This window comes from Primulina eburnea, chromosome 13 (assembly GCF_022965805.1).
Source record: "Primulina eburnea isolate SZY01 chromosome 13, ASM2296580v1, whole genome shotgun sequence".
Classification (NCBI taxonomy): domain Eukaryota; kingdom Viridiplantae; phylum Streptophyta; class Magnoliopsida; order Lamiales; family Gesneriaceae; genus Primulina; species Primulina eburnea.
In genome coordinates this window covers 4,235,083-4,246,822 of record NC_133113.1, presented here as the reverse complement: position 1 = coordinate 4,246,822, position 11,740 = coordinate 4,235,083, and the positions used below count along the sequence as shown (strand labels likewise).

The 11,740-nt window shown below is 34.4% G+C and overlaps 1 protein-coding gene across 2 annotated transcripts; it reads right to left on the bottom strand.

The window, feature by feature from the left end:
• Nucleotides 1–7,795: 7,795 nt before the first annotated feature.
• LOC140810722 (actin-2-like) lies at nucleotides 7,796–10,315 on the bottom strand. Of its 2 annotated transcripts, none has more exons than XM_073168606.1 (5): nucleotides 10,260–10,315; nucleotides 9,311–9,380; nucleotides 8,850–9,243; nucleotides 8,150–8,763; nucleotides 7,796–8,072 (listed from the first exon to the last, which is right to left on the bottom strand). In XM_073168606.1, exons 2-5 carry the CDS (start codon nucleotides 9,368–9,370, stop codon nucleotides 8,007–8,009), a joined length of 1,134 nt encoding a protein of 377 aa, XP_073024707.1. In that variant the 5' UTR covers nucleotides 9,371–9,380; nucleotides 10,260–10,315; the 3' UTR covers nucleotides 7,796–8,006. The 2 variants fall into 2 exon arrangements, with proteins under 2 accessions (XP_073024707.1, XP_073024706.1); XM_073168605.1 differs by lacking the exon at nucleotides 10,260–10,315 and adding an exon at nucleotides 10,115–10,250 and having other exon boundaries at nucleotides 7,797–8,072.
• Nucleotides 10,316–11,740: the final 1,425 nt, after the last annotated feature.

Genomic DNA, 11,740 nt, shown 5'->3' with positions numbered 1-11,740 from the left:
TTCCAGAGATGCCATGCGATATGGAGCTTTAGAAATAGGCGCAGTCCCCGGCACAAGATCAATATTAAACTCAACTTCTCGATGAGAAGGAAAATCAGGAATCTCATCGGGAAATACATCCAGGAATTCTTTCGCAACTGGGATCTCTGATAAAGAAGACTCCTTCTTCAAAATATCAATAGCGTAGATAAGATAACCTTCATCTCTGCTAGTCAAAATTCGAGACATTTCCAAGGAAGATACCAATGGAATTTTGGCTTGGGAACCCTTGCCATAAAAATTCCACTTGGGTCCATCAATCGGTCGAAATTGAACCATTCCATGACAACAATCAACAGTAGCTCGATTTGTCGTCAAGATATACATGCCAACAATACAATAAAAGTCATGCATTGGGAGGACAATCAAATTCAGAAATACCTTATTATCCTCATATATCAATACACAATATGCACAACTTTCTCGAACAAAATAATCTTCCCTGCTGGCGTGGCTATCGACAAAGTATCATACAACGGGGTACACTCGATATCGTGAGATGCAACAAATGCATGAGATATGAATGAATGAGATGCTTCTGTATCAAATAAAACACGTGCAGGATAATCGCAAAGCGTTCAAATACCTGCAATCACTCCTCCAGGAGCTTCTCTCGCCTGATCCTCAGTCATGGCGTACACTCTCACCTGGGGAGGAACTTGGGTACTCTGACCACCCGGTCCTCGATATCATGGGACATTCGACTGCTGAAAAAAAGGAACAGGAACATCAGGTCTCGTCATACCAGGGCCACCTCTAAATCCTGGCTGGGGTTGAACAGAAGTCGTACCCCTGTTCGAATATACTCGAGAAAAATGGCCTTCCTGCCCACATTGATAACAAGTACCAAACATACCTCGACACTGCTCGATAGTATGTTTACCCCAACAATGGCTACAATAGGGAGCAATCACAGGACTCCCTCTCTGTGATCCACTAGAACTCGAAGAAGACGAAGAAGCAGAGCCAATATTCTTGAACTTCTTACCCCTCGGTCGCAAAGTAGGCTGCTGAGCTGACAATGGAGGTGGAGGAGTATACTGCGGACCTCCCCACCCGAGTCCAGCCTTGGCTCGTTCAACTACCTCTGCGTAGCTGGTAGGCAATCCAGAAACAACATATGTATATAAAGCAGGATGTAAACCATTTACAAACCTGTTATATTTTGCCCTCGCATTCCCAGCTACGTGAGGTGCATACTTCAACAGAGTAGAAAACTTCGAAGCATACTCTGCAACTGACATCGTTCCCTGCTGCAGATTATTGAATTCATTCTCCTGAGCAGTATAATAAGAAGGAGGGGAATACTGCTCCAAAAACTGGGCCTTGAAGACATCCCATGTGACTTCAATCCCGACCTCTTTCAATCCAATCTCAGCGGCTTCCCACCAAGATTTAGCTCAGTCTTTCAGCTGATACAAAGCAAGTTTCAGTCTCCGAGCCTTGGAATACTCCACAATATTAAACAAGTGCTCGATATCCTTTAACCAGGCTTCAGCTCTTTCAGCACTCTCAGTGCCAAAGAACCTTTGTGGTTTCAGATCCTGGAATCGAGCCATCACAACATCCATGGACAATCCTTCAAATTGCCCAACAATCCTCTCAGTACTGCTACTCGCAGTTCCATTTGTGTGATCCATCTACAAATCAAAAGATGAATATTACAATTTCATATCAATTTCATAATCTCATCATCTCATATCATCAATCTCATCAAATACTTACTCAAATCAACTCACATAAGAACAAGTAATACAAATAAGTCAAACACATACGCACAATTCATTTGTGCCTATTCAAGTGTACACAAGACTCAATCGAGCATTCTCAGCTATGCTCTGATACCACTTTGTGTGGGACCTTTAGCTCTTAATCGTTATTACAATACAATCAGATTAGGATTAATTAATTACAGCGGAAAACGAGTTTAAATTTTTCTTTATAACGAGCCCAAAACAACTCTCCTGTAATTTAAATACTAAAAATAGTATTTTATCTCATATCATAATACATGCCCACACGTAATCAAAACCAATCACATACAAACATCTCATATTCTCGGGACATGCCCCGGTATATAGATACATATAGATATACTGGGAACAAGACATAAACATAAAACCTCAGCCCAAGCTGTGGCTCCCTCCAGAAGTACCCTCTCCGGTCTCCTGATATCCTGTGATACCTGCCATTGTCCACACACAAAGACAACAACAGCCCTCTTTAGGGGTGAGCAAAGCTCCGTATGGAACAACCAATCATATATATCACAGATATCTAAACATGATATATGGTATGCAATGCATGTATGTCATGGAGGTATCAGGTCAAATGCCCATCCACTGAGCACATGTCAAAATCAAACGAAACGCTATCAAATCAATGCTCGAGCTGGCACACCGGACTCAATAAGGGACACTCGTATGATAGCGTCGACAAAGCGCTATCAAATCCCAAATCTCATATCCAATCATCGGGGCCACAAATGTCTATGCTTTACGGGTCATATAATACCAGCATAGCAATTGTGTTCACAAACCCCAGAATCCAATCAAATCATATCAGAGTATCCAAGGATCATAGCTCAACGTGCATGTCATATATCGATGTATGCATCAAATGATGTGTGTTAACAAAACATTTATTTTATACATCGATATTCAAATTTCAATGTCATGTATGCCACATCAAATCAACAAATAGGCATATAGACACATATTCTCAATCCAATCAAGTCGACATATATCATATAATACAGATACCTGTCATATGTTACCCGGTCGCAACATACCTCAATTCTTCGTTTCCAGTTGATGTAGCCTGAAGATATTGATATAACACTTTAACTACAACAATAACATACTCATTTCAATCAATAACATACTCCAAAATCATTAATATGAGTTTCAAATATCATTTGAAACTTCAAAAATTCATATCAAATCATAATCATATCATAATTCAATTTCGACTTCGAATACGAGTTTATTGTCGGTTATTCTACTGCATATAGGAATCTCAACTTCAAATACATGCTATTTCAGCACTTTGATATTTAGAGCTGCTGTAACCAGAAGAAAATTACCTCAGTCAGAAGTCCTCAACGCGCAGATCACAAATATATAATTTGTTTCGCGTTTAGACGGCGTTTCGAATTCGATTTGGAATAAAGAATTTCGAAATCTCTCGAATTCCCTCGAAGTTACTGAAAATAAATGACGGAGGAAAGAAAGAAAAGAACTTATCCTTATCCCACCGCCTCTCGCGCTCAGGTGGTAGAATTCTCGCGCCCGAGTGCGAGACACTCTGCCCCCGAACTTCAAATACACCGCGCTCGGGCGGTCAAACATTACCGCTCGGGCGCGGAACTTTCTGCCCGAACACTCACTTTGCATATTTTGGCGCTCGAGCGGTCATTTTCTACCGCCCGGGCGCCACACGTTCTGTACAAATATTTATACTTGTACTAAATTGGCGTCCGACCTCTCCACTCGAGCTCTTACAACGTCAATTCATATTCAATATTCATTTTCTCAATTTCATTGTCATAATATACATCAAATTCATAATCACATGACAATTTCATACATTATCGATAATCACACAGGATTTACGATAATACAATACACGGTCCTTACACGTTCACTTGCATCCAAATAATACAGACATAACTACTTTCTTTTATAAGCTTATTCTTCATATCCACCCCCAAACCTATGTTGTGGCATTGCTATCTTTAGAGAAAACCCAAGATGAGAAAGAATGGCCTTGAGAGTTAGTGGCCGAGCTCCGGCCTCCTTCAACTTCACATTTTTATGTTTAAACGGGGCGGGGAGGGGCACATGTCATTCAAAATTGTAATGGGTTTAGTCTCAGACCCGACTCATTGTCATCCCTACTAATGGGAGACCCTCGATCTAATGTAACCAACTCGATTACCATTGGGGAGTCATTCAAGAATTACTCATCATATCGTATTATTCTAAAATGTTTTCAAAACATTGAATAATTATTGCTCAAAAAGGATAAGAAAACGAACAGAATAAGTTGAATAACCCAAAAACTGAGACCAAGCTCCAGATTTTGTAATACGGAAGAGTACTACAAGATGAGATGAGACGATTTAGGGAATTTTAATAATGAAATTTATACATTTTTTTGTCAATATTATCAAATACAATTTTTTTTTTTTTTGGGGAGTGAGGAAGTAAATTTACTCATTTAACCATCTAACGCGAGTGCACAGTTAAGTATTATTGGAGTTTTAAAAATTTTAAATTAATTATTTATAAATTAACTATATTTACGTTTTATTTTGTGTTATTTATACTCGAGTCTTATATATAAAATTTATTAACAACCTTATCTATATTTTCACATGGATATACAAATTTAACAATACACACACACAAAAATAATTTCAACCTTCTTTCACCTTTTAAAAATTAATATTATACATATTTTCAGTCATCCAATAAGATTTTGTTTATAACCCGAAAGCTAGCAGTGTCATTAGACCAAGGGAACAAGTTGCTATTATCGTCAATCACGAGGATTATGACTTTTGGTTAATCGGCTTTTGACAAAGTGGAGAGGCAGGCGAGGTTAATAATTGTCCTACTAAATATGCACGCCTTTAATTTTACATCATCACATTATATACTAGTTACTCTGCATACACGACGTATGTGTACAATCTGTTTTATTATTATCGATGGACTAAAGTAAAATTTAACAAATTATGGAGAGACTAAATTCATATTTGAATGGTTGAAATAAAAAAAAATGGACTGTGTGTTGAAATTAAAAAAAAAAAAACAAAATGTAATATTAATATCATACTATAATAAGGTTGTTAATAAATTTTATATATAAAACCTTGTTTCGATAGTACACCCATTTTTTTGTATTTTTGTGTGTGCTAAAGTTTTTAGTTTGTGTGACAACTTCGTTCGGGAGAAAAAATATAGACGGAAAGATGAGGATTACATTTTTCTTCATACATACTATTATAGTAATATTGGCAACCGAAATAAGAACGACTAGGTCTCTTGTGAGACGGTCTTACGAATCTTTATCTGTGAGCAGAGTCGTACTTGTGTTGAATGAGGCCCGAAGCGAAAATTGAAAAACGGGCCCTTTTGTACTATACATATAAAATTCAATTTGTAAATAACAAATATACTAATAAATACATAAATATACCAAAACCAATGTATTACATCAATAAGAACTCAACAAAATATTTAAAATAATTATATAAATACTACTCGTCTAGCCTGTTTTAGAGGCAAAAATATTTATCAAATATGTGCAATCTAATTGTCGGACCATTTTTTTCTCAAAACAAACTGTATCACATGGAATAAAAAATTATAGTTTTGCAATTTGCATAAATTAAAGACAAGTATATTTTGAACCAAATCACCAATCACTTGCAATTTTTAATTTCTAAAATAATAAAAATCAAATTAACAAGCGTCTAACTAAAATATCCTTACACTTTTAGTCTCTATAAATTCAAATGGTTCCCAATACGAAGGAAAAAAATCCAACATAATAGAGAACCTAAATATTTCCAAATTTTAGTAAATTGCGGAAACAAATCAAAGAATTCCTTGAGTCGAAATAACAAACCACAAAATCAAAGAATAAATAAATCCCAAAAACAACAAATTTCATTTTTCAACAGTCCACACATTGAAGCTCTATTCACAATTTATTTTATTTCATTAGGCTATCTCTTGATTAACTACACAAGTCGTACATAAAATTTATACCAAACTCATAATTCAATTATAACAAATTAAAGAATTTAAATCATATGATACATGCTTTAGTTATATATTTAATTAACATGATCTCTAAGCACATTACAGTACCCATATCATAAGTAAATTTCATTTTCATTGAGAATCCTTTGGTAGATTAATCTATAAATATAAATATAAATGTGTATTTATTAAAAAGATTTGAAATGGAAATAAAGCATAATTCATTAAAAAAATTATTTACTTCAGTCTTAAGAGAAGTAGGGGAACGTAAACTTTATTTGTGGAATGATGACAAGAATTGAGGTTGAGATTTAGAGCGAGTTAGATAATAAATAACATATATCATATATATATATATTTATATATATAAATTTGGGCCCCTTATGGGGCTGAGCCCTGAGCAAGGCCGATCCTAGCAATTTTTGGGCCCGAGTCTAACTTTTTTTAAGAATTCTCTCATCATGTGTTCATATTTTTTAGTTCCATAACAAATTTTTCGAATTAAATCAATATATTAAATTAATATAAAAAATAAACGAATAAAAAGATCAAACATGTCCAAAATGATAACTAAAAAATCACTTATAGAGCAGATTTATACATTTCGCCAAACAGATTGTAGACAACAGATGGAATTGTCGGATACTATAGCAATACTACTGGTCTAGTGCTAAAATTTTTGTGCTCGATGAAGCCAAACAATCTTATACGAGAAAATAAAAAACGAAAACCAACCTCCAAAAATAGTCAGATACGGTAAAGAATATAGCGGAAGATTCGTGATTATCTAGAAAGATCGAGAAACTTCATTGTTTAGATTAATGAATCTCGATTCTAGGAGCGTCTGTGCCGCTTGCTGGCGACAAGAAGCGGTAGCGAACGTTTTTTTTCAATAGGTTCTCTATAGTCAAATATTTCATACGAACTAATAGTGTTTGGGCATAAGAATTGCGCGAGCTAAAAGATAGAGTCAAAAATATTTTTGTCCACTAATTAAACATTGAGTAGGCAGAGCAATTTTTTTCTTTTATGCGGGTTAAGAGTTAAGAAATACTAGTTACTCTGCACACGCGATGTGTGTGTACAGTCTTTTTTATCATTATCGATGGACTAAAGTGAAATTTGACAAATTATGGAGGGATTAAATTGATATTCGAATTGTTGAAATAAAAAAAATAAAAATAAAAGTGTGTGTTGAATTTTTTTTTTTTAAAAAAAACTAAAGTGTAATATTATTATCATATAAAAGCAAAGTTGGAAGAAAAAGTTGGTGTCCTTCCTAGTGACTATCATGTCCTCAACTTTAATAAAATAGAATAGATAAATGAAATATTAAATTGAAATTAACAAAAAGAATAATTGTTATTTTTATAATAAAAATATGGAGATATCAACCTACCAAAAGTAGTTATTATAATATTCATATTTTTAATAATATAATTGTAAGAAATATTGAATATTTGACAGGAAGACGATGACTTTGTTATGAAAAAACCCAAAATAATATATTTATGTTGGAAAAACATATACTAATATATAATAAAATTTTCAAAAAATTATAGGCCCCATAAAATAAATGGGCCTGAGTCAATGGACTCTTATGCCTCTACATAGGCACGGCCCTGGCCCTGAGGCAACAGCTTGGTTGGCTTCATAAGAAGTACGGTTCTGTCTGTGAGATATGTCAACCTTACCGATATTCACAATAAAAAATAATACTCTTAGCATACAAAGTAATACTTTTTCATTTATGATCAAAATAAAATATCCGTCTCACAAAATACGACCAATGAGATCGTCTCACAAAATTTTTCACCAATAGAAACAATCAACAAACAGATTATGGCTTGTAGATCGAATCAAAAATCCGGACAGCGCGTGTCTTATTTCAGCAGAAGAGATGCACATAAATTTTTTTTTTTTGCATTAAATTCTAACAAGAAGTAGTCGAGAGTATCGAGATTTATGGGGATTCTTTTATCATATCTATCAAGATTTGCAACGATATGGTTTCAAGCATTGCGAGTCGATTGATTATTTACGCAAACTTTTAACAACCGTGCTGAGACAAATGTCCCAACGTTGTTGTCTGAAAATACCATTCATGTTGAGAAAACTGAAACAAGGAGTAAGAAGGTCTCTTCTACCACTGTAGAAGATATGGTAGAGTGCACCACTGTTCTCTGCTTCCACTCAGAAACACTTCCGATGAACGATAGCAGCACCGGATTCTTCGTACTCAGCCTTGGTTATCCACATCTGCAATACACGTTTCGGAAAAGCTATAAAAACAAAGTTCTGGTCGATTCGGCGAAAAGGGATTCATGACAATTTACCTGTTGGAATGTGCTAAGAGAAGCCAGGATCGATCCCCCGATCCACACGCTGTATTTCCGTTCCGGAGGAGCCACCACCTTTATCTTCATACCAGCAGGAGCAAGTGCATTGATTTCCTTGCTCATGCGATCAGCGATGCCAGGGAACATGGTCGATCCACCGCTCAGCACGATGTTTCCATAAAGATCCTTCCTGATGTCAATGTCGCTCTTCATGATCGAGTCATAGGTCGTTTTGTGGATTCCGGGAGCTTCCATTCCGATAAGCGATGGCTGGAACAAGACTTCAGGGCACCGGAACCTCTCTGCACCAATTGTGATGACTTGCCCGTCTGGCAACTCATATCTTTTCTCCAGAGCAGAGCTGTTCTTGGCATTCTCAACCTCTTGCTCATAGTCGAGGGCAACGTAACCGAGCTTCTCTTTCATGTCACGAACGATTTCTCGCTCGGCAGCAGTGGTGAAATTGTAACCTCTTTCTCTGAGGATCGTCGCGAAATGCTCTGTCAGGTCGCGACCAGCGAGATCAAGACGAAGAATCGCGTGAGGAAGAGCGTAGCCCTCGTATATCGGCACCGTGTGGCTGACCCCATCACCAGAATCCATGACAATCCCTTCATACAATCAAAGAAAGCATCAATCAAAGAACCATTTTCGACCTTTTCGCATATTTCTTCAGAAAACGTAACGGAACACAAACCTGTGGTACGACCACTAGCATAGAGAGACAGCACAGCCTGGATGTTCACATACATAGCAGGGACACTGAAGTTTTCAAACATGATTTGAGTCATCTTCTCACGGTTCGCCTTCGGGTTCAGAGGGGCTTCAGTGAGCAGTACCGGATGATCTTCCGGCGCAATACGAAGCTCGTTGTAGAAGGTGTGGTGCCAAATCTTCTCCATATCGTCCCAGTTGCTCACGATGCCATGCTCGATCGGATATTTGATGAAAAGCATACCTCTTTTCGACTGAGCTTCATCACCAATATAAGCATCCTTCTGTCCCATTCCAACCATCACTCCTGTGTATTTAGGCATCCCGACAATACTAGGAAACACGGTCCTCGGAGCATCATCACCAGCAAATCCTGCCTGCATCACAAATACTCATAACATCATGTAGGACCAAAATGTAGTGTCTGAAACCTGAATTACCAACCTTAACCATCCCAGTCCCATTGTCGCATACGACTGGTTGGATATCCTCAACATCAGCCATTTTTTACGACCTCGAAAACGAAAGATTGCGAAAGAGAGATGGTAGTGTTAAGATTAAGAGCTCGAGACAAATAAAATTCAATTCAGTACCAGAACAAGCATATATTTCAATGTCAGCTAACAATATTTCTAATTCAATGAAAATAGCAGGATTCGAATAATAAACCAAATCCTGCATAAATAATCCAAGAGAAATCAAGAAAATCAATTGAACCATATCCCACCAAATACATATTTCATCTAACTAATAATGTACTTTATTATTTAAAATCAATAAAACATATAATAATTATAATCTATACTACGTTATAATAGATTATGGTAATTGTGTTATTAATAACCCATCCATAATGTCATGTTCTAATCTCAAAAAAAAAAAAAATACAGTGATATGATAATTCTAATCAAATAATCCAAAAAAGTTATTACAAAACATCATAGAATTAAAATCACAGAAATTATCCCTAGTAAATAATCATCCCTCAAAACTTTTTACACAAAAACTACTCAAAAAGCAGAAAAAAACATTATTACCAAAAAACTAATTTACATCGAGCGATTCAATCACAATATAATCGAAAACAGAAGAACATAACACGGATTTACATCATAAAACTATCATGCAATATTAAAATAATAAATATATATTTTATTCTTTTTCAGACCAGTGGGACATGCAATATTTGTAAAAAAACAAGTGGAGTTCCTTACAACAGAAGAAAACAAGACATGCACAGGGCAGTACCAGAATGTTTCTTGCTTTTTGGATCGGAGGAGGAAAGCCTTTGAAATTTCGAATTTTGTGGGATAAATAAATGATGGAGAAATCAGGAAACTGAAATCAGTGGGAAGGTATATTCATTCATTTGCCATAAATGCTTCCCCCTTACCATGCCCGGGTTAACTGTTTCCATAAATAATTTTGAATTCGCAGCTTATTCTACGCCCCAGAGAGAGCTTGACACATCTTTCACATAGGGAAGCTACTGAGTGGATCCTCTTGTAATTATATATCCAGTCGTGTTATATATATAACGAGATTTATAAATAATTATTTTAATACAAAAATTCAATTTTATCCAAATCTCAATATTTGTAAAATAATTATTACAATATAAAAAATTCCATGCAAAAATTTAGTATTTTATCAAAATATCATGAAAACTTCGACACAAAATCTAATTGGATAATATCAAAATCTCATGATATAATTGATACGATTTATTTGGTGTAGTTTTAGCATTATTCTAATATATGGTATGACTTACATTATTATAAATAGCCTTTACCTATGCTCAGCTTAGTTTCAGACTTAATGTGTAAATATAATTATGGATTTTTAAAAAAAATTAGTCATTAGACTTATTTTATATATAGGGCTGACTATGAGTTTTAAATTGTCTGTGAATTGTAAATGATCTAGCATTTAAGCTTAGTATATGGAATTTAAGGGTGAGGTTGGATTGAGTAATAGTACTAAATCAAATAAAAAAAAAATTTTAAAATAAAAATATTCAAAATAAATATTAAATTATGAAAATTTATGATATAAATATATAATAAATATTTTTTCAGACATACAATATATAAAAATATAGAGTATATTTATTAATTATTTTTTTTTTGAAAAAAAATTAAAATTTCCGGGTCAACCCACCCAACCCAATCCGATCATTTCTTCCGGGTCAGCTATCGAGTCCAACTCGATCTGACCCGAACCCGAAAACCCCAAACTCAAACCTGATTTTTTTCGAGTTGGTGGTTCGTGTCTGATTTTGACGCCCCTAATTCAACTTATATATTTACTCAATCTAGTGTATATATGTTGACGTAATCATAAGTACTATATATTTACATAAATAACCTGAATAAACTAAAAATATACAAATATTGAATAATAAAAAACAAAATAGGCGAGAGATGAATAAAGTAAAATAAATTGTATATAACTAAATTATTTGATTGAATAATGTATTATATACTTTCTATTTTATTACTTACTCTTATGTGCATTTAGTTTAAAAGTTCATTATATATATATATATATATATATATATATATATATATATATATATATATATATTATTTATTTATTTATTTATTTATTTATTTATATACCCGAATATTTAAGGTGCTTAGAAAATAAGATAAGATTCGAAATATCAGTTATAAAAAAAAACATATGTAGAACACTCAAATATATACTTATAAATAATAATAATAATAATAATAATAAAAATAAATAAGTATAAATGACTCATCTCATTGATTCCCTATTATAAATAAGCTTTTTTTTATATATATTTTATCAAAAAATCACCTGAAATTCGTAGTTTAGAGAGAAAAATTCTAAAGGGAGGTTAGAGTGGAA